This window comes from Carcharodon carcharias, chromosome 4 (assembly GCF_017639515.1).
Source record: "Carcharodon carcharias isolate sCarCar2 chromosome 4, sCarCar2.pri, whole genome shotgun sequence".
NCBI classification, from domain to species: Eukaryota; Metazoa; Chordata; class Chondrichthyes; order Lamniformes; family Lamnidae; genus Carcharodon; species Carcharodon carcharias.
In genome coordinates this window covers 152,589,827-152,614,149 of record NC_054470.1, presented here as the reverse complement: position 1 = coordinate 152,614,149, position 24,323 = coordinate 152,589,827, and the positions used below count along the sequence as shown (strand labels likewise).

General features: G+C 41.6%; 1 protein-coding gene across 2 annotated transcripts in view; it reads left to right on the top strand.

Moving 5' to 3' along the window:
- msh3 (mutS homolog 3 (E. coli)) overlaps positions 1-24,323 on the top strand; it is a 341,409-nt gene that overhangs the window by 144,399 nt on the left and 172,687 nt on the right. For both annotated transcript variants that reach the window (XM_041186817.1, XM_041186818.1), the window contains 3 exons: positions 3,084-3,200; positions 7,938-8,045; positions 16,106-16,220. In XM_041186817.1, coding sequence (XP_041042751.1) covers positions 3,084-3,200; positions 7,938-8,045; positions 16,106-16,220 — 340 coding nt within the window. The remainder of the gene's footprint in view (positions 1-3,083; positions 3,201-7,937; positions 8,046-16,105; positions 16,221-24,323) is intronic.

The following is a 24,323-nucleotide window of genomic DNA, read 5'->3' as shown; positions in this document are numbered from 1 at the left end:
GTGGTACAATTTTAAAGGGGCTTCAGGAACAGGACAAATTGAGATATCTGCTTAAAAGCATATGGAATCCGTGGCATTATTAATAGAGGAAGAGAGTACAAGAACAGATAAGTTATGATAAAGCTTTATAAAACATTGGGCAGGACTTTTAGGTCTGTGTGCGGCACGATCGGCGAGCCTGGGAGAGGCCGGGAAACAGACCACCTGCGATTGGCCCCCGACTGTGATTTCATGCTGCCTGGCCAATTAACGGCCAGCCAGCAAGCATGAAGCACGTGCTGAAATGCTCAGGGCATCTGGAGTGGGGGCGGGCGCTGATGTAAACACGGGCGAGCATGGAATGAAAGCTCCTTGAAGGCAGGGAGCTGCCTCAGGGAGCTGAACACTTCAAAACAATTAAATAAAGATTTTAAAATCCGGACAAAAAATGTCCATGCACCAGAATCAGTCACCTGAACATGTACATGATGAAAATTCTGCCCATACATTTTTTATTTAACAACAGAAACCTCATCCCGCCCTTGGATAAAGTTTCATCAAAAATGCAGAGTCAGCCTGGCAGATTCGCCCATCCGCCAACCATAAGGTTGGATGAGCCGTGAAAAATCAGGGACAATTGGAACCTTAACTTCTTTAATTGTCAGCGAGCTTTCTTTCGACACCCGCGTACACCCGCTGACTGAAATATTGCACGAGCGTGGGATGACGTTGGGACACTCGCCCAATCTCATCACGCATGACTTTGCATCCGATCGGGTCGCGCGCGTGCCCACACGCCGACCTAAAAATTCTGCCCATTATTTTATCACCTATTCAGCTCCTGACCTCATTACAGCCTTGGTTCAAACGTGGACGAAAGAGCTGAACCCCCGAGGTGAGGTGAGAGTGTCTGCCCTTGACCAAATGTTGCATCAGGGACCCTAGCAAAACTGGAGTCAATTGGAATCGGGGGAAAACTCTCCGCTGGTTGGAGTCATACCTAGCACAAAGAAAGATGGTTGTGGTTGTTGGAGGTCAGTCACAGCAGGAGTTCCTCAGGATAGTGTGCTAGGCCCAACCATCCCTAGCTGCTTTATCAGTAACCACCCAACACAATGTCAGAAGTGGGGATGTTTGCTGATGATTACACAATGTTCAACATCATTCACTACTCCTCAGATACTGAAGCAGTCCATGTCCAAATGCAGCCAGAACTGGACAATATCCAGGCTTGGGCTGAGAATTGGCAAGTAACATTCATGCCACACAAGTGCCAGGCAATGACCATTTTTAACAAGAGAGAATCTAACAATCTCCCGTTAACATTCAATGGCACTACCATCGCTGAATCCCCCATCATCAATATCCTGGGGGTTACCATTGACCAGAAACTGAACTAGACTAGCCATATAAATACCACAGGAGTGGAATTCTGTGGCAAATAACTCACCTCCTGACTCCCCAAAGCCTGTCCTCCATCTACAATGCACAAGTCAGGAGTGTGAGGGAATACTGTCCACTTGCCTGGATGAGTGCAGCTCCAACAACAAGCTTGACACCATCTAGGACAAAGCAGCCTGCTTGATTAGCACCCCATCCACAAACATTCACTCCCTCCACCACCGACGAACACTGGCAGCAGTGTGTACCATCTACAAGATGCACTGCAGAAACTCAACAATGTTCCTTAGACAGCACCTTCCAAAACCATGACCTCCAACTCCTGGAAGGACAAGGGCAGCAGATGTATGGGAACAGCACCACCTGGAAGTCCCTCCAAGCCACTCACCATCCTGACTTGGAAATATATTGCTGTTTCTTCACTGTCGCTGGGTCTAAATCCTGGAACTCCCTCCCCAACAGCACTGTGGGTGTACCTACACCACATGGACTGCTGCGATTCAAGAAGGCAGCTCACCCCCACCACCTCAAGGGCATTTGGGGACGGTCAATAAATGCTAGCCTAGCCAGCGACACCCACATTCCATGAATGAATAAAAGAAAAGGCTAGATTATTGTGTGTTCTGTTCTGGGCACCATGTTTTAGGCAGAATGTCAAGGCCTTAGACAGCATGCAGAAGTGATTTACTAGAATGGTACCAGGGTTGAGAAATTTAAATTATGTGGAGAGATTGGAGACTGGGATTGTTTTGCTCAGCAGAGAAGGTAAGAGGAGATTTGATAGAGATCTTGAAAATCCTGATTTTGATGGTATAAACCAAGAGAAACTTTCCAATGGCTGTCATGTCAGTAATCTGGAGATAGCGATTCAGGACGATTGACTCAACCAGAAGTGACATGGGGGAACATTTTTTTGATGCAGTGAGTTTGTTATGATCTGGAGTGCACTTCATTAAAGGGTGGTGGAAATAGATTGGTTGGTAACATTCAAAAGAGAATTGGATAATTTTTGAAGGGGAAATAATTAGAGGACAATTGGAGAAGAACAGGGTGGTGGGATAATTGAATACCAAAGCGCTAGCACAGGGCCGATGGGCTGAATGGCCTTCAGTATCATTCAATGATTTTTCAGCTAATACTTAGTATGATCAATTGTGTAAATATTATTTACTGACTGATGGTGTAAGTAGTTTGTCTCAGAACACCGCACAAATTCTACCTTTACTGAATGCCATGTGACCTGTTGCATAACTATTGCAATTTTCCGTTAGAAAAATTTTGGAGATGATTCAAACATTGTTTTCTGAGCAGTGACTAAAACTTGCTGGGAGAAATCGCTTGCCTTACTGATTGAGAATTCCACGTTTCATGTTGCGTTTGTTTCGCTGCCTGGCCAATGTGCCTATTCATTTCCGTAGATGAAAGGAAGGTTCTGATATTAAATTGGGGATGCTTCATCAAAGCTTGTCTACTAATTGTGCCCTGAGGTGTGTGAACCTCAGTTACCAAGTGCTTCCTCTGTATATATCTATTCCTCTATAATGAACAGTACACAAAGTGGTTCTGTGTAACGGCACTTCTGTTTTTTTTAATCATTTTTTTCAAGGCTAATTCAGAAAGAAGTCTTTCTGAATCTGACTTTCTTCACTAGTGACATAACTGATTGCTTTAGTAACCTTGGTTCCTTTTCTTTTTATCTGCAGCACAAAAGCCGTCATCCGTTTCCATACCCCATTCATTGTGGAGCAATATAAGCGTCTGTGCCAGCTTCGAGAGCAGCTTATTCTCGACTGCAATGCAGAGTGGCTGAAATTGCTGGAGTATGTCATGGGTATTAAGTCTGAATTGAAACTGTTTGTTGTAGAAGTTAGATAATAAAAATGTCAGATTAAATTAAAACATTCATTAACTGCATCTACAAAAGTAAAAAAATGTCTATTCCGAGATCCCAAAGTGTAAGCATATTGTTGAAGCTTCGTATTTCTGCTGCTCATGCAATATTAGAAAGCAAGGCATATAGTAACCAAAAATAGAGAAATTGGCATTTCAGATATAATATGAACCGAATAGTTGCACTTTATAGATATATAACATTAAACACATCATTAGCATGTAATATATTAGCATATACACGGCAACTAGTTTGATATTGGCAAAAATACATCTTGGTTGAAAATAATCATCAGAAATATCCAACCAATTAAATCAAAGACCGACTTGTCAGTAACTGGATTGAACTTCCATCAACAAATTTATTGGGATTGTTTGATAGCAGAACAGTGCTTGTTAAAAAAGCTAGTTTGAAGAGTTTTGGTTTAAATGCAATGTTGTGGTATTGCAGTTTGAGATACAAATGTAAAGACTTCCCTTTTGTCAGCATCAGTTGATGTGAAAGTAGTCTGCCCCTTGGACATGGGTCATATGTGGCATGACAGAAATCATGAAGATGCATGCCCTCGCAGGAGGCTGCTGTAAATATCCACTGATATCTCCAGTTTAATTGAGTTGGGTTGGCTGTGTGGCATAGTTGTGATTTCATAAAGGTTTCTGCTACTTCCATTAGCCAAAAATACACACAAAATATCAATTTAAAGAGGTTTTGATGCCTCTGTAAATTTGCTAGGATCATTCTTGAACTTTGTTTATAAACACACAACTCAGGAATGTCATCTCCACTATGACTACATCATTTAAATTGCTAAAATATAATAATTCAGGTAAAACAAAATTGATGCTCAGTTCTTCCAGACTGCAGTGATTGATTTTCCTCCTTCTGAAACAGCAGTGCTATAAATAATTATTGAAAAGGATCATGAAAAAGATACAAGTAGTGTTGATGTTATTTGGCCCATTTAGATAACCCTTTGAAGAAACTATATCCCCAGAACACTATACTGCCTTTTGAATGATTCCCAAGTTTCTTTTTCTATTACTCTAACTGGATAACTATTTCAAGTATTAATCACTGATTTTGTGAAGGTTGCTTCCTGATATTGGTCCTGAACTTGCCCTTTGTTAGTTTATATCCATATTTCTTTGTGCAACAGTTATAGCTTAATGTGAAATTGTCCAATGGATTAATCTTTTCAATTCTACTTAGTTTCTTTCATACATTGGAGACCTTCTCGTCTCGTACTTTACTAGTTACAAGGCTAAAAAGTCCATGAGGTAGAAATGAAATCTTGTTGTTCTTGTTATACGTGTGCAAAATGACTTTCTGCTTTTGTTATCTCTTTGTAACGTTGATGCTCTGCCATTATATTAATAACTATGCAGTTGAGGCTTATAGATGGTGGAGAATTGCAAATGTTTGAGAGTGGTATGTGGAAATGGGGAAGAGCCACTTAGGAAGATGGGAGATCAGGAAATAACTGTGGGATCTTCCATACCCTAGATTTTAAAATTCTCCATTTCAACCACTATATTGTGGTACATTCAGCAGTATAGCGCGCCACTAGTCTCGAACAACGCCCATACGAATAAAGGCTAGTGTTGACCAGGATACCAGAATCCCTGAAGCATTAATGTTCTTTGAATAGTGGCATGAAATAGTTTTTGTCCACCGTATAAGGTAAATTTAAATTCGCATCAGAAAAATGATTTGCTCGGACAACTGCAAACATGTTTATTTCCAAGCATTATGGAATTTTAAAAATGTTAAACTGGAATTAAATGAACCATGCTGAATAAGGTTGAAAGAATAGGAAATTAATGGACTGTACCCTCCGAGCTCCCCAGCATCGGATTTTGGGAGTACCCCAGAGAGAGATGCGCTGGGGAAACCCCCACAGAAGCTCCCAGGTGAGGGTTTGTACAGCAATTGCCCAGAAGTGCACAGTTGGGACAATTACCCTGTGCTGGGAACCATCGGAAAATGCGGTTTAAATTGCAAACATTGGATGGTTCCGCCAGGGTTCCACCAATAGTTACTCAGAAAAGGTCAAAAGAATTAAAACCTCTTTTAACTCGTGTATACCAATTGTAAAGACTGAGACCGACCCCACAGGACTCCCCCGACTGGCCAACCCCCTCGCCTCCCCGACCTCCGACACCCACCAACAACCCCCCCCCAACCTCTAACTTCCCCCACCCCCCTGACCTCTAACACACCCCCACACCCTCCGAACTCCTACACTACCCCCATCTCCCCACCCCTCCTATCCTCCAAGCCCACCCAACTCCCCACAGACCTCCCACCCCCCGCATAAAAAGGGGCATAGCCCCCTTGAATCTGCCGGAGCTGCACTTCCCCGGGGCCTGTGAGGAATCTTTCGATGCAGGCCCCAAGCAGCTCTGGTGAACGGAAGGGTCAGCGTAATTTTCAAGACCAAGTAAGTGTGCATTTATTTCTCCTAATTCCATCTGGCCAGCACTTTACGGCCCAATGTTTCTTTCAGTTAACTGTCCAGCTGAAAAATCTTAATGGTATCTCAAGTTGAGCAAAACACATTCAATTGTCGCCTTTACACATTAGCAAAACCCACAAAAACTGTGCGGTTTTTGCACAAGGTGGATGGTTTTACAGAATCACAGAATTGTTACAATGCAGAAGGAGGCCATTCCGCCCATTGTATCTGACCCTGCCCTCCGAATGAGCAATTCACTTAGTGCCATTCCTCTGCCTTCTCCCATAACCCTGCATACTCTTCCTTTTCCGATTGCATTCAAAAGGGAATTAACCTGTTTCCATTGAACCTTCCTCCGCCGCACTATCAGGCAGTGCATTCCAGGCCTCAACCACTCGCTGCTTGAAAAAGCTCTTTCTCGTATCGCTTTTGCTTCTTTTGCTAATTATTTTAAATCTGTGCAATCCTCTCATTCTTTATCCTTTCATGAATGGGAGCAGTTTCTCCCTATCTACTCTGTCTAGACCCCTTATGATTTTGAATACTTCTTTCAAATCTTGTCTCAGCTTTCTCTTCTCCAAGGAAAACAGTCCCAACTTCTCCAATTTGTCCATATAATTGAAGTTCCTCATGCCTGGAACCATTCTCATGAGTCATTTCTGCACTCTCTCCAATGCCTCCACATCCTTCTTAAAGTGCGATGCCCAGAACTGGGTGCAATACTCCAATTGAGGCTGAACTAGTGGCTTATACAAATTCAACATAACTCTATGCTCCTATTAATAAAGACCAGGAAACTATGCTTTATTAACTACTGTCTCAGCCTGTCCTGTATGCTTTATTAACTACTCTCTCAACCTGTCCTGCCACCTTCAATGCATCCAGGTCCCTCTGCTCCTGCACCCCTTTTAGAGGTGTACCCTTTGTTTTATATTGTCTCAGTGTTCTACCAAAGTGGATCACTTCACACTTCTTCGTATTGAACTTTGTCTGTCACCTGTCCACCCATTCCGCCAATTTGGCAATGTCCTTTTGAAGTTCTACATTATCCTCCTCATGGTTCACAATGCATCCAAGTTTTGTATCATCCACAAACTTTGAAATTGTGCCCTGTACACCAAGAATAAGATCATTAATATATATTAGGAAAAGCAAGGGTCCCAACATGGACCCCAAGGGGGAACTCATCTGCAAACTTTCCTCCAGCCTGAAAAACATCCGGTAGCCACCACTCTCTTGTTTCTTGTCACTCAGCCAATTTCGTACCCGTGTTGCAATCATCCCGTTATTCCATAAGCTATAACTTAGCTCAAGTTGCCGTGTGGCACTGTGTCAAATGCTTTTTGGAAGTCCTTGTATGCCACATCAACAGCATCACCATCATCAACCCTCTCTGTTACCTCCTCAAAAAAATCCAAGTTAGTCAAACATGATTTTTCCATAAGAAATCCATGCTGTTTTCCCTTAATTACCCTACATTTGTTCATGTAACTATTAACTTTGTCCCCAGTTATTGTTTCTAGAAATTTCCCCACCACCTAAGGTAAATTGACTGGTCTGCAGTTGCTGGGCTTATCTTTACACACTTGTTCAAAAAAGGGTGTAAATATTTGCAATTCTCCAGTCCTCCGACACTACCCAGAGTACAAGAAAGACTGAAAAATTATGACCAGTGCTTCCGCAATTTGCACTCTCACTTCCTTCAATATCCTTGGATGCATCTCATCCAGCCCTGGTGCCTTATCACTTTGAGTACAGACTGCCTATGCAATACCCCTCTCCTTATCAATCTTAAACCCTTTTGGTGTCTGAATTTCCTGCTCTTTCACCATGACCTGGGTAGCATTTTCTTCGTTGGTAAAGAGTGATACAAAATATCCATCTAATATCTCAGCTATTCCCCCTGCCTCCATGCTTAAATTCCCCTTATTGGACCTTAATTAGCCCAACTCCTCCTTTTACCACCCTTTTGCTGTCTACATGCCGATGGAAGACTTTGGGATTCCATTTTTATGTTGTATGCCAGTTTCTTTTGCTTTGCTTCTCTTATTTGTTTTTTCACCTCCCCCGCTGAACCGTCTATGTTCAGCCTGGCTTAAATAGTGTACCAGGATACATAGATGTGAATGGTTAGTAATTTGTTTGAGGAACATTTATTGTGCTTTGGTAACTGATTTTCTCTTTATATATCCTCATTCTGTTCATGTACAGTCAATTTGGTGTGCACTATCATGGAATAAGAAATGCAATCAGTCACCTGGCAACCATTGACTGCATCTTTTCATTGGCAGCAGTTGCTAAGCAAGGAGGATATACCAGGTAATAAAATGGATTTATAATCTTCTTGTTGTTGTCCCTTTCTGCTATTCATTTAATTTTGGAGGTTTCATTTTAATTTTTCTTCTCCCTCTTCTAGACTTCCAGTGCAGTTTTATCTGGCGTTTGCCCCTTCCTACTTTTCTTTGCAGATTCTACTCTAGAAAGAAAGAAAGCACTTGCATTTATACAATGCTTTTCATAACTTGATGATGCCCAATATACTGAATAGCCAATAAAGTATTTTTGAAATGTAGGCACTATTGTAAAGTGGAGAAATGAGATTTTGTGCACAGCAACACCCTACAAACAGCAATGAGATAAATGACCAGATATTCTGTTTTAATTACATTGAATGAGAGTCAGGACATCATGAGAACATTTATGAATGGTGGCATGGGATCCTTTACATTCAGCTAAGAGGGAAGATGTAACCTTAGCTTAACATGTTTTCTAAAAGGTAGCACTCTCAATAGTGCAAAACCTTTTCACTACTCCATTGAAATGTCAGCCTGGATGATTTGCTTATGTCCTGGAGTGGGCTTGATTTCACAACCTTCTATTCTTATCCCTGAATCAATCTGTTTGATGTTAGTCCATTGTGAAATGTGCATTTCTTCCTAATAGTATATTATTCCATAACGGCATTGGAAAGGTAGGAACTTGTTATTTGATAATGGTGTACTGTAGTTTCACATTAAACTTGATCATCCCTAATCCCCATGGTTGTACGTAATTGTGTATGATGCTATGATTAGCTTCATGTAGATATTTTGATAGAAGAATAACATTGAAAAATTTGTTTGATATTAAGAACATAAGGAATAAGCCAATAAAATCTGCTCCACCATTCAATAATGTCATAGCTAAATATCTATATCAACTCCACTTTCCTTGTTGTCCTTAATTCCCTTAAGTATCCAAAAAGCTAAGGTTCTCAATCCTGAATACACTCATCGACTGAGCATCCTCAGTTCTCTGGGATAGCGAATTCCAAAGGTTGATAACCCTCTGAATAAAGACATTTGTCCTCATTTCTGTTCTAAATGGCTGACCCCTTATGCTGAGATTATGATCCCCTAGTTCTAGATAAAGCAATTTGAGAGTACTGAGTGCCTTTATCTTTTCCAAAATGTACACTTATTCAGTTGTATATGTTGTGCAAAATTAGCAACAGTTTCAGGTAGACGAAGACCTTTGGTCCATTTTTTTTCTATTCATTCATGGGATGTGGGCTTCACTGGCTGGGCCAGGATTGCCCATTCCTAGTTGCCTTTGAGAGGTGATGGTGATCTGCCTCTTTGAATTGCTCCAGTCCATGTGGTGTAGGTACACCCACAGTGGTGTTAGGGAGGGAGTCCCAGGATTTTGACCCAGCGACAGTGAAGGAACGGTGATGTATTTAGCCTAATAGTGGGCTAACGTGGTGACTAACACTTGTCTAGTTTCTTCTTGAAACCCATTCGCTGTTAGTGCTATTGACTCTTATACCCACCTAAGAGGGCAGATGGGATCTCGGTTTAGTGTGTCATTTGAAAGATGGTGCCTATGATAGTACAGTATCCCCTGTATGTTACACTGAAGTGACAGGCTGGATTACGTGTTCAGGTCCCTGGAATGGAACTTGAACCTACACCACCTGGTGCAGAGGGGGACATGCTAATAGCCCATTAAGGTTGATGCCTGAAGTAGTCTGAAAAATGGAAGTCAAAAGTAACTAAGCTAAACAAAATCCAAAAACATAACATCAACTTTTCAAATCACTGAAGCATTGGGTGGCATAAAGAAAGGCTGTAGGTGGTGGAAAAGAATCTAAATCCCCATCAATTTATTCTAGACTTGGCTATTCAAGTGCTCTGCTGACCAGCCTCCCACCTTTACCCTTGATAAATTTGAAATTGTCCTGCATCCTAACTTGCACTTGATCTCATTGACCATGTACTCGCTGATCTACATTGGCACTGATCCAGCAAGTACTCAATTTTAAAATTTTCGTCCTTGTTTTCAAATCCTTTCATGGCTTTGCCTTCCTTATTTACATAGCGAGAGGGCATTTTACTTTGCAAATGCTGTTGTCAGGGGGCTTATAAGCATACATTTAATGAGCTACATTTGCTTTTCCCATCCTGGTAAGATTGTTGGATTTTTATTTTCTTCAGTGGATCCATGTCCTATGGACGCTGCTGCCAATTTCATAACTTTCGCCCTTTTCTACGGTTTCAACAGGATTTAGTCTTTTGCAGCTCTTGTTTATTGGTCCTTCCTGCCTCAAATGGCACTAGGATGAGAAGATATGTTCATATCTTGAATTCTTTACAAAGTCGCAGTTAGAATTGTATTGATTCAGAGCTCTTTGCCCCCCCTTAACTGAAAATACACTTGTGCAGTGTGAATACAGAATGGCGTTTGCATTCTGTGAGAATTTGCCAATAACTTTGTCCTCAGTGATTACTTTCTTATGAGAAGAAGACTTGGTTTTTCAATATCAAGGGCTGCACTTACACCGCTTTTTTGCATTGATGAAAAGTAGTTTTGGGTGCATATCAACACAAATTAATACTGCTTTGCCAATGCCCTCTCCATCCGAAGAACAAAAGAAATGGATTGCTTAAGATGTTAACCTGTGAGATAGAAGAAAGAATGGGGTTATTGGGGAGCACAGGAAAGTGGGATTAGTTCCAAATTTCTGTAGCAAAAAGCCAATACAAATATAATTTATAATTCCCCCAAGTGATCTTGCAATGATCTTGTGTTGTCTACTTGTCCCCTGACTCCTAACGTAAGCAGAAGTGTTTCCCCATTATTTTGACTTTTTTTCTACTATCACTAGGTTTATTTTAGCTTGTCTAATATATTTTTGTGGGGGGTAACTGTTCCTACTCGATCCAAAAGACAGTTGCTCCTTCTAAAAGTCTTGTAATATCTCTTTTGGATTGAAAATTGCTGAACTATTTCCATTAAAAGCCACTGTAACTTTTCTTTCATCCCATACTCCTTTTCTTCTCAAGATGATATGCAGCTTCATAACCTTACAGGATCTATCCCTCTTTTATGAGCAGCTTTCTCTCATCTTTTCCCTCTCTGTCTGTCTCTCTTTTTCTCTCTCTCATCTATTTAACCTTTCTCTTTCTTTCTGTAAACTGAGCTTTTTAAATAATGTGGCACCGGGATAGCATTGTCTCTAATAAACGTTAAATGTTCGCATTTTAAATCTTTTATAATGGGGTGATTTGAATCCACAAGGTACTCTGCCACCTCTAATCTCAGTTCTAGCTATACGTGAGGGATGTCCATACATGGTTTTGAAAAGTAGAGCCAGCTGTAGTTGGTTAATTTATTTCTGACACTTCTGGCCTTTATATAGAAGTTCTCAATAAGATACCTGGATCATTTGGTATAACTCCATCTTGTGATTTACTGGTGTATTCAGGTAAAGATGTGAGTTGAAATTAACTGTCCGAAATGGCATTGTCTGTGGTTGAATTTTATTTTGTGCTCTGGCCAGAATGCTTTAAAGAAACCCTGAAGCTTCCACCATCTTGGCAGCAAAAGACTTTGCACCAACTTTGCTTGGACGATCACTGTTCCAGCTTAAACTCTCTAGTTAGCTCCATTTTTAAAAAACTACTCAGTAGCAGCCACTGCTTTGAACTCTTAGCTATATTTGCTTCACGTTCCTTGGAAGCATAGGGACAATACTTCAACATGGTACAGAGCCTGACACTCCCTGTGCGATGTGGCGCATATTCTCTCTCAGTTAATATTACTTCATGTGTCTTGATTTGGAATCATGCTTTCCAAATTGCATAATATTGAAACTGCTTACGTCAATGTTTATAGTGCAAATCCAATGGAAGTGTCTTATTTATGTAATTTAATGTCTTAAAATTTTGCTTGAAGACATCAGCTACTTTTAAAGTCAGCTTGGATTTATCCAAAGTGTGAGTAGAAGGCAGTGCCAAGAAACTTAGCATCATTTCTGCGCGATTTCCCAATTTGCATTAGCAGGATGTACCTCATCAAACAAAAGGATGCTTCTCTTTCAATCTCTAATGAAATCTAGTTGGCTGTTTTCCAAAATTATTTGAAGAAAAGCTTAAAGAAAAATTTCAAAGCTTTATTCAGGTTAAATTTATATTTTTTTTTAAATTGCTAAGGTATATATATCTAACAGTAAGAGAGGATGAGGAAAAATATACTGATCTAATTTCAACACCTAATACAGCTTTAGTTGCCTCAGAAAAATAGATATAGCAGTGAAAGTGCGGTTTATATACATATATATACACACACGCACACACACACTTCCTGTTGCTTTTGTGTCAACATTTAGCATTGAATCTGCATATGTAAGAAAGAAGAGTGGAAATTCTGTATGTAAACAGTAGTCCGTGGTGAAGTAATTGGAACTTCTAGCTAGTTTGACACTGTGTAATGAGTTTCTGAATTCTCTCTCCCATCTCTGTTGTCAACTTGTATATTACAAATTGTCCATAGTAAGTTGATTATACTATGTCCCAGGCAATTTACTAGTACTCTAAAAAAAATTAACACCAAATACCTTTTTAGCTTCAAAAAACTTATTAATCTGAAAGAGGTAGTGCCTTTCCTCATCCTAACTTGAATAATTTTTGTTTAAAAAAAACACAAATGAGTTTTATTTTTCACATAAACAGATTCTGATTATTACCCATGTTTATGAGTTGGAAAATGTAAACATTCTACTTACTGATACCTTTAAGATAGGAGGAGAGGGAGACACCCATAGATAGAATGAGAGGTCAATACAGAGAAGCATATGAGTAACCAATCACCAGAATTGGATGTTTGAAGAGATTTCTTCAAAGGTTACGCCTTTCAAAGATTAAAAAGTTATGCCTTTCAAAGATAATCAGTAATCTTTATAAAGAAGGATCTTTACCTCTGAAACTGAGTGGAGATTGGAACAATTCTTTGGAAGAGCAACCCAATTGAGCATCGCTGCCAACTAGTCTATGAAATAGTGATAGATTATTTCCACTAGTGAATGAGAAAATAATAAGGAACAAATATAAAATGATGTTAAAAAGAATTAAAAGTCAAGCTAGAAACTTCTTACACAAAGCATGATTTGAACGACATTTTCTGCTTTAAACTACTGTTGAAACCATCCATAAGTTCTTTCAAAAAGAAATTAAGTTGTTGTTGTTTGAAAAGGAGGACTATTTAAGGCAATGAGGATTGAGCAGGACAGTGGATTAGACTGAGTGGCTCAGGTGGAGATAAACTAGCATAGGCTTGTTAGCACCTCTTTCTGATGCTGATGTTGCTGCCTCTACTTTGTTTGTTGTGCAGTCTAAAGCACAGACCTTACAGTAGTTCTTCCTGTTATATCCAAAGCTGTCATGGCACAGTTCTGTGGAAGGCCCTTCCAGAAAAAAGGTGTGACTGCTATCTTGCTCCTTCTGTTGGCCTTCTCTTGCATGTTGTATCTAACTTAGGGTGGTGTTATTAATATCGAGGTGCCAGAGTTCCCATGCTATGATGGCGATGTGGCCTTTAGGCCTGCCACTGTTGGGATCATTCATGAGGATCTTGATGTTCAAGGCCCAAAACCTCATTTAGGTGAGTGGAAGATGCCTGCGTGTGAATTTTTAAAATGTTGGGTGGTTGCTGCATGTCGCTACACAGCCTTGACTGAGCAGGGCTTGTTCTCCATTTTCCTCACTGCAATATTGCACCTCACTTCTGGCAAATTACCCACAGGCAAGGGGATAACTTACAGAGCAAATGGGAAACTGTTCACCCTACGCCGCCATCAATCCATAACCAAAACCACTCCAACTTCAGTCATTGAACTCCAGTATGCAGATGATGCTTGTGTGTGCGGCAACTCAGAAACTGAGCTCCAGGCCAAAGTATTTGAGAAAATAGGCCTTTCACTAAACTTCCAGAAAAATAAGGGCCTCTTTCACTCTTTCAGTCAGCTCCCACAGCACAGCACTACCCCCCATCCCGCGCGTCCCCCCCCCCCCCCCCCCCCCCCCCCCCCCCCCCCCCCCCCCCCCCACCCCCCAACCCACAACCCCCCCCCCCAGCCATTAACCAATTGGTTAAAATCAACAGTGAGATAATGGAAAATGTAGACCACTTTCCATCTCTTGGGAGCCTTGCCTCAACAAAGGCTGACACAGATGACAAAATTCATTATCACCTCCAATGTGCCAGCTTAGCCTTTGACCAACTAAGGGAAAGGCTATTTGAGGACTAGGATCTCAAACCCAAGAATAAGGTCTAGGTTTACTGAGCATCAATGATCCATGAACTCTGATATGCTTCGGAGGCTTGGACAACCCACAGCAGTGGAAGCACTGGAGAAGTATCACTAGTGGGACCTTCACAAGATCCTCCAAATTCAGTGACAGGAAAGGTGGTTCCCAAGCAAATGTGCCCAACATCAAGCCTCCGCTCATTTAAAACTAGCTCTGCTGGGCAGGATATGTTGTTCATATGCCTGACACCAGATTCCTGAAGCAACTGCTCAACTTGGAACTCGGCAGGACGCTCACAGGAGCACAGTGGACATGCTTTAGGGATGTCTTCAAAGAATCCCTGAAGAGGTCAAACATCCTTGCTGACTCACTGGGGTCTCAGGCCTGTGACTGACCTATATGGAGAAGGTACATTCAGAAAGGCACTAAACAAATTGAGAGATTTTACAGAGGTGAAGTTTAGGCCTTGGAGGGAGCGCACAATTCATCTACCCAATCCTTGAAGTCCTCAAATCTTCAAATCCTGCCTTGTAAGTGGGAGAGTCTGCAAATCATGCATTGGACTTATCAGTCATTTCAGAGCCTAACGAATCAGAGTGGAAGCAAGTTACTCTCAATCTGGAAGGACTGCCTAAGAAGGAGTAACATATCTAAACAAATGATAAAAGCAAAAAACTGCAGTTGCTAGAAATCCAAAACAAAAGCAAAAATACCTGGAAAAACTCAGCAGGTCTGGCAGCATCTGTGGAGAGGAGCACAATTAACGTTTCGAGTCCGAATGACCCTTCAACAGAACTAAGTAAAAATAGAAGAGAGGTGAAATATAAGCTGGTTTAAGGGGGGTGGGACAAGTAGAGCTGGATAGAGGGCCAGTGATAGGTGGAGATAACCAAAAGATGTCACAGACAAAAGGACAAAGAGGTTTATCTAAGGAATGTGCTAATTAAGGGTAGAAAGCAGGACAAGCAAGGTACAGATAGCCCTAGTGGGTGTGGGATGGGGGTGAAGGAATCAAAAAAGGCTAAAAGGTAGAGATAAAACAATGGATGGAAATACATTTAAAAATAATGGAAATAGGTGGGAAAAGAAAAATCTATATAAATTATTGGAAAAAAAAGGGGGGGATTGGAAAGAGGTTGGGGATGGAGGAGAGAGTTCATGATCTAAAATTGTTGAACTCAATATTCAGTCCGGAAGGCTGTAAAGTGCCTAGTCGGAAGATGAGGTGCTGTTCCTCCAGTTTGCGTTGAGCTGCACTGGAACAATGCAGCAAGCCAAGGACGGACATGTGGGCATGAGAGCAGTGTGGAGTGTTGAAATGGCAAGTGACAGGGAGGTCTGGGTAATGCTTGTTGACAGACCGAAGGTGTTCTGCAAAGTGGTCACCCAGTCTGCGTTTGGTCTCTCCAATGTAGAGGATTCCGCATTGGGAGCAACGAATGCAGTAGACTAAATTGAGGGAAATGCAAGTGAAATGCTGCTTCACTTGAAAGGAGTGTTTGGGCCCTTGGATGGTGAGGAGAGGGGAAGTAAAGGGGCAGGTGCTGCACCTTCTGCAGTTGCCTGGGAATGTGCCGTGGGAGGGGGTTGAGGTGTAGGGGGTGATGGAGGATTGGACCAGGGTGTCCCGGAGGGAACAATCGCTATCTAACATATCTAAACATCCAACTGTTCTCTGTATAACTTGTACATGTTGACTTGTATTTTATAATTAAAATAAGGCAAAATATTGGTAGCATGAGTGCTTACATTGAATATAGAGCACCAACTGTTATATTATTTAATAATACTTGCATTGTGTTATCTGTACAGACCAACTGTGCTGGAAGAAGAGAGACAAATAGTAATTAAGAATGGCAGGCACCCTGTGATTGACATTCTAATGGGAGAACAGGAGCAGTACGTTCCAAATAGCACTGAACTGCATGTGAGTATTCAATAAAATCTTTTAATGCTCTACTCCACAATTAAATTGCTGTGTGTGCTTGGTTGATTGGATGACCTTTGCCCTAATGCTATGTTTTCAGTAGTGTCATGTGGCTGAAAGTAAGGGCATTGGAATATATTTTCCCCAAATTGCCTATGTAAATGTGAGGTGTGTGGGGAGATGGGGGAAGGTTCGGGGGAATGTGTACTCTGCTACATATTCACATTGATTCTAGTAGGTGAAGGCAAACATATCCTAATGTATGAAGCTAAGATATACATTAAAGTTTCTTCTTAAATACTCAAGCCAGATCTGTGATTTTTCATCACAACATTTATTGTATCCTTCTACTTCTCTGACCCTTTTTCCTTGTTTCTTCATTTTTTACCCTTTTCCTTTCTGTTTTAGAGATGATTGTGGGTGATGTGGCTGGTAAAGGAGGCACCAGTGTTGCAGGTTCCATTTCAGATGGGCTTGGAGGAAAACACGGCCCTTGCCAGCTGCCTTCCATTCCTTCCCCCAAACATTTGTGCTGCTTTTCCTCCCATCTCATCCTCCAACACCCACCATACCAATACCCTTTTCTTTTCCTGGCACCCATCCACCATCTCCTCCTGATGGCTGTATCCTTACTCCCCTTGTTCTGCTGTTACTCGTTGCACCTTGAATCCTCCTCGACACAGCTCCAAGGGCAGGTGACAGGAGCCAGAGGTTCCCACGTCTTCAACCAGCTTCCCCATCTCCCTCAGTTTCTATTTGTTTCCTCAAAGAGGCTTTGTGTGCTTTCAAAATGTCACTTTATTTAAAAGCGAGAAAATCGAGTTGAAAATATGGAATGAAACTTGTCTCCTGTTAAATGTATTTTTCATCTCTCTTGCATAAATATTAGCATCATTCTCGTCTTCAGAAAGACCACCTACTTCCACCTCTAATATCACTCATCTCCACTCCTGCCTCAACCAATCTGCTACTGAAACCCTCATCCATGCCTTTGTTACCTCCAGACAGAACTATTCCAGTGCTCTCCTGGCTGGCTTCTCATCTTCTACCCTCCCAAAAATATATGTCACCCTTATGCTAAGTTGCACAAATTCCCATTCACCCACCATCTCTGTGGTCGCGTATGTCCAATTAACTTCACCGACATCTTACATTTAAAATCCCTATCTTTTTTCAAATCTCCTCAGGTCTCTCTGTGCCCCATCTCTGTATCCTCCTTCAGTCCTACAACCCTCTGCGAACTCTGCATTTCTCCAACCCTGACCTATTGTGCATCCCTTCACCTGATCTTTGGCAGCTGTGTTTCAGCTTTCGGGACCCCAACTTCTGGAATTTCCTCCTTAAACCTCTTCTTCTGTCTGCTAAATAAGACATTCTTTACCTAAGTGGAGTTCGAGGAGCAGAGAAATTTGGGGGTTCAAATTGGAAAATCTTGAAAAAGGTGCAAAATGAGACACACAGGATCCTAAGTTTTATTTAGAGGGGCATGGAGCACAAAAGCAGAGAGGTAATGCTGAACCAATGTGCAAATCATTGCTTAGGTATAATAAGAATACTGTACTGAGTTTTGGATATACTTAAGGAAGGGTGTCAATGCCATGGAAAGAGTGCATAAAGAATTAACCAAATTGATACTGAGACGAGAGGCTTTAGTTACAAGAGACTAGAGAAACTAGAACTCTTCATAAGTATAGAAAAGGTGAAAAGGAGAACTGATGTAAATATTCAAAAATTATGAGAGATATGAGAACAGTGCATGTCCAAATGCAGCAAGATCTGGACAATATCCAGGCTTGGGCTGACAAGTGGCAAGTAACATTCGCACCACACAAATGTCAGGCAATGACCATCTCCAGCAAGAGAGAATCTGACCATCGCCCCTTGACATTCAATGGTATTACCATCACTGAATCCCCCACTATCAATATCCTGGGGGTTGCCATTGACCAGAAACTGAACTGGATTCGTCATAAATACTGTGGCTACAAGAGCAGTCAGAGGCTAGGAACCCTGTGACGAGTAACTCACCTCCTGACTCCCCAAAGCCTGTCCACCATCTACAAAGCACAAGTCAGGAGTGTGATGGCATACTCCCCACTTGCCTGGATGGGTGCAGCTCCCACAACACTCAAGAGGCTTGACACTATCCAAGACAAAGCAGCCCGCTTGATTGGCACCACAACTACAGATATTCACTCCCTCCACCTTCGACGCACTGTATCAGCAGTGTGTATCATCTACAAGATGCACTGCAGGAATTCATCAAAGCTCCTGTGACAGCACCTTCCAAACCCACGACCGCTACCACCTAGAAGGACAAGGGCAGCAGTTACATGGGAACACCACCACCTGGAAGTTCCCCTCCAAGTCACTCACCATCCTGACTTGGAAATATATCGCTGTTCCTTCACAGTCACTGGGTCAAAATCCTGGAACTCCCTTCCTAACAGCACTGTAGATGTATCTACACCACATGGACTGCAGCAGTTCAAGAAGGCAGCTCACCACCACCTTCTTGAGGACAACTAGGGATGGGCAATAAATGCTGGCCCAGCCAGCGAAGCCAACATCCCGTGAATGAATTTAAAAAAAAATAAAGTGGGAAGCAATTGCTCCCAGGGGTTGGTGAAGCAGTAAACTAGAAGTCATAAGATCATTGCCAAAAGATAGAGTGGTGATATTTGGAGAATTAGTGTACATTTATAGTTATTAATAATAGAATATAATAACTTGAGACAATAGTGGAAGCAGAATCGCTAGATCCCGAGAACTTATTTACTATCTGGAGCATTTCACACCTATCAGTTCTACTTGCAGTTTTTATTTATATTCATTGGAAGGGTTTTAAAAAATATGGATTTGATTTTTGTGGGAAGATTGATGGAAAATAATACCTTATGAATAAAATCATCGTGTTCCTTATTCCAACTGCTGTTAATAGTTATCAAATTATCCAGAGAATACAGTCAGGAAAATCCTGAGTAGTAATAACTTTTCAATCCTCGTTATTTGTGATGTAAGTTTGATTTCAATGCCAGGTGTACACAACTGCTGGGAGAGTTGCCTGTATTGCAAAAAACTGACAACTGTGGCTGTTTGGAAATCTCATGTGCTTTGATTCTTCATTTGTGCTTGTGGAAATTCTCAGAGACAGCATCAAACCTCAGTTCGCTTATTGTTTTCTTTAAAAAAAACACAGGTCAGTGGGTGGGGTTGAGGTCAGTGAATACATTTGAGAACAAAACAACTGTGAATGACTTCAAATATGGAGCTAACTCCTCCCATCCTGATGTATCATTGACCACTTCATAAGAAACTTGGCTTCAGCACACAATGCTGAAAATAGGTTAATAGCACAATGTAGCCACTTATTTTTCTATCAAATCAAATGGATGGTTATTTGATGTATATTTGTTAGGATGTGTGCGGAGATGATAGTTGAGTTTAATTCCCAGGCACAGCTGCCCTAAGACATTGCTTAAAAAGCTGGCTACTTTATCCACAGTATGTAGAACAAGTCAAACATGCACGCTAACCACAATACTTTCACAATTACGTATTCAGAACAATTTAACTGTAGTGAGATATGCAGTAACTTTGAAAATGCAAACTCTAGGATTGGATCTGTAATATTCAGCCTGCTGTTCTGATTGAGGTATTCCTAAGTTGCTGTTATATTTTTCCATTGTTGTAAAAGGCAACTTCCATAAGAAATCATGGTCTTGGATCAGAAATGTGTTTAATATTTTGGCTATAATGTGCCATAGGATATTTCATTGATGGTTTTATTGTAAACTTGATAGTAGAATAATATGTGTATCATTTCACAAGATTGATGATGTCAATCTGACACATTTTGTAATGGCTATGTTATTAAATAGATTTAATACTTAAGAGAAACATATGTTGAGCAATGAAAATACATGAGTTTGAAGATCACTGGGGGGTTAATCAAACAAACCAGTTCAATGAGATCAATTGAAAACTTAGGGTTGGATTCAGTGAAAGCTTGGCGGAGACCATGGCGGTCAGGCAACACTTAACTGCGGGACAGGCTCCTGATTAAGTTGGAAGGCGGAGGATGCTGATGCAGGATACCCAGCAGCCAACAGTGGGATGTTATTTAGGCTCATTAATGAGCCAGTAGACACCCATTATCTCTGAGCTCACCGCAATTCAGTGGTGGCCCAGGGATTAAATGGGAGCTGCATGGCTTCCCCCCTCCTGTAAGATGCCCAGCAAAACCTTAATAGATTTACCAGCAGCCTCCTGGGGTGGGGGATCGGCAGGTGTCAAACACTTGGTGCCCGATCAAGGATCCTGGTATTGGGAAGTGGGAGCTGCTGAAACCTTTTGCTGGATTTCCAACACCCCTGCACCCCCCTCGTCCACAACCCCACATTGTCATCTCACCCTTACACCTTTTACCTGGGGCCCCTTGGCAATCCTGGGCCAATGGTGGGTGCATTACTGGCAGTTGCCACCACTCCCAGCGATCCTGGGTCTCCGGTGGGACTTCTGCTGTTGGGTTCCTGAGTCCCAGGGAAGACCCAATTGTGGCCATTTAAGTGCCTGAGGGGCTTTTAATGTCATGGAACTGACAGGGGTGTTCCCTGCTGGTTCTCCAACAAGTGGGTGAGATTCCTATTGGGCTGGTTAAATTCAACCTTTTGTTACAGAAGCCAGGAAGTTATAGTACACATTTTTAAATGGTTGGTTAGGCCTCAGCTGGAGTACATGCTCAATATTGGCACCACGCTTTAGGAAAGTTTTCAAAGCCTTAGGGTGCAGTGAAGATTTACTAACATTACACTGGAAAGAGGATCTTCAGTTATCTGAATAGTTGGGTGAAGCTGGGATTGTCCTCCTTAGAGCAGAGATGCTTAAGAGGAGATTTAATATAGGTGTTCAACATTATGAAGTTTTTACTAAAGCATATAAAGAGAGACTGTTTCACAGGCAGAAGGGTCGGTAACCGGATAGGACAGATTTAAGATAATTGCTAAAGAAAATGGAATGGAAATGAGGAACATTGGAATTGGAATATATAAATCGGAACAGGAGTAGACTTTTTAGCTCCTTGAGTGTGTACTAGCATTCATTGAGATCATGGCTGATCTGTATGTCCCATATCATTTAAGCCTTCGGTCAGCCAAAATCTATCACAGATTTAAAATTAACAATTGACCTAGCATCAACTGCTGTTTGTGGAATAGTGTTTCAAATTTCTACCACCCTTTGCTTGTAGAAGTGTTTCCTAACTTCATGCCTGACTGGCCTGCCTCTAATTTTTAGGCTGTGCCACATAGTCCTAGATTTATAACCAGCAGAAATAGTTTTTCTCTATCTGCCCTCTGCTCCTCTTAATATCTTAAGGGATGATTTTGATCAAAGTTTAAGCTTCTAAATTCCAGAGACTACTGATAGTTGTTTGGTAGCACAAAACTTGGGATGCTCACAAGAATACCAATATAAGGGGGAAAACATCAATTTATACTCTTTGTGAAGAGAGCGCTGATTGGTTGGCAAGTGGCGTAGCCATGGAGAATGTGCCACTGATGGTGACTGACAGCTAACTGCCAAGCATTGTTTGAAATTTAAACCATGCAGCCTGACCCTGTGTCGAGGCATTGCGCTGAGGAATGAGTCAGCAAATGATTGTCATTTATTTTGTTTAGCTGAAACAGGGTGCAGTGTGTGTACATGTTCTTTCTGTCTGCAAAAGACAGAGCCCTGTGTATTAATATTTGTAGCTTCCAGTACATGCAAATGCGCAACATTGCGAGCCCGGCTGACAATCTTAAATTGCTTGTCAGCATAATCCGTAGCACATTGAGGACTATTTAGCAAATGTTGTCCAGTCGCGGAATTGCATGTGATGTTGGACACTGGTGCATTCTCCATGACAATACCATTTGCCAACCAATCAGCACTCTCTTCACATACAGCATAAATTGTTGTTTTCTCCCTTCTATTGGTATTCTTGCGAGGGTACTGATGAGTACAAGGCAAAAAGCTTAGACATGTTTTTTTCAGCACTATTCAAGCCGTACTGTTAATTGTACATTAATCACAGAATGTTACGGCGCAGGATGAGGCTATTTGTCTTATCATGTTTGCATTGACTCTCCGAATGAACATTATGACTCAGTGCCATTCTCCTGCCTTTTCCCCATATGCTTGCACATTATTTCTATTCAAATAATTATCTAATGCACTCTTGTTTGCCTTGACTGCCTCCACCCCATTTCCAGTGCATTCCAGATTCAAACCACTCGCTGTGTGAACAAGTTTTTTCTCACATCACATTTGCTTCTTTTGCAAACCACTTTAAATCTGTGCGCTCTCGTTCTCGATCCTTTTACCAGCCGGAACAGTTTCTCGCTATCTACCCTATCCTCGTGATTTTGAACACCTCTATCAAATCTCCTCTTAGTCTTCTCCTTTTGAAGGAGAACAGCCCCAACCCCTCTCATCCATCTTCATAACTGAAGTTTCTCATCCCTGGAACCATTCTGGTAAACCTCTTCTGCGCTCTCTAATGCTTTCACATCCTTCCTATAGTGTAGTACCCAGAACTGCGCACAATACTCCAGCTGAGGTCTAACTAGTGTCTTATTTAAGCTCAGCATAATCTCCCTGCCCGTGTACTGTATACCCCTTTTAATAGGATGTGTGGTTGTCTAGGACACCGGTGGCATCCCTGACTTCGCCATATATTACAGGACATACATTCCACTCGACCGAGCTGCCCTGCCATGTCTTAACTTTATTTTACTTTAGTTTATTTATTTTACTTTATTATATCGGCCCTGATTTTCCCTTATTCCTGGTGTTTCTCACTTAAATCCAAGTATATCTACTTCTTTAAAAATCATGCGCTAGTTAAACTTACAGCAACTTGAAGACAGTCCCTAACAGCAGCTTCTTACCAAACAATGAACTTACAGTTTTCCTGTGATGACACTGACCCTGTGTATTTGTCAGCCTGTGATGTTATTATTTTCTTCATTCCTATTGCTTTGTTAACATTAATTTTGGTAAGTTACTGTCTCTGCTTCAATACTGGTTTCCTTGGGATGTTTGGCATCCCAGGAAGGTCAAGAGTTCACAGTATGTGTTCAGGAAAGTGTTCTACAGTATGTTTGCGGTCCAAAGAGGAAGGAGGCACTGCTGGACCTAGTTCTTGGAAATGACTTAGGCCAAGTAGATCAAGTTCGGTAGAAAAACATTTAGCGGGTAGTGATCATTGCATCATAGGCCATAATTTTACATTGATCGGGTGGGCGTGTGCCCGACTCGAACGCATGTGAAATTGCGCAAAATGATGTCAGACGTGCGCCCTGATGTCATCGCGCATGCGAGCAACAATGAGGTTGGCGGGCACAAGTGGGAGTCGGAGCCGTGTCTGCCAACAATTAAAGGACCAATTAAGGCCATTAAAAACCCTATTGTCTACGATTTTATGTTGCCTGTGCGATTTTGTGCTTGTTGCACAGGCTAAACTGGTAGGTGGGCAACCCGTTTTTAACGAAACCTCATCCAAGGGCAGGATGAAATATCTGGGATGAAATATATATAAAAAGATACCTGAGGACTGATATTCTTTGAGTTATGCTGTCAGATGCTTGAATGTGTTGCATTAGACACAATTTAATCTGTACATCTCCCCAAGGCAGCTCTGCAGCAGCTGTCTGCCTTCAGGCAGCTTGCTAGATGCATCCACCCGCACCCTCAGTTTTGTCGGCTCTCACCCCCCCCTCAGTGGTACTGAGGCTTTCTCAGCATGAAGTTGCGTTCGGGGGCTGATCGCAGCTGGAAGCGCATTTCGCGTCCGTTTTTGAGCTCGCCAACTTAGTGCGCATGCCAAGCACGAAATTCAGGCCATAAGGCTTGTTATGGAAAAGGACAAAAAACAATCCAGAGTAAGAAAAATGGGTCGAATAAATTGGACTCGAAGGTTAGCAGGAAAAGTGGATTACTTTCAAAGGAGAGCTGATTCGGATACAGTCAAGGCAAAGGTAGGGAAAACAAATCCAGAGTTCCCTGAATGATAAAGGAGATGGAAATTAAGATAAAGAAGAAGCAGTGTGCTCATGACAG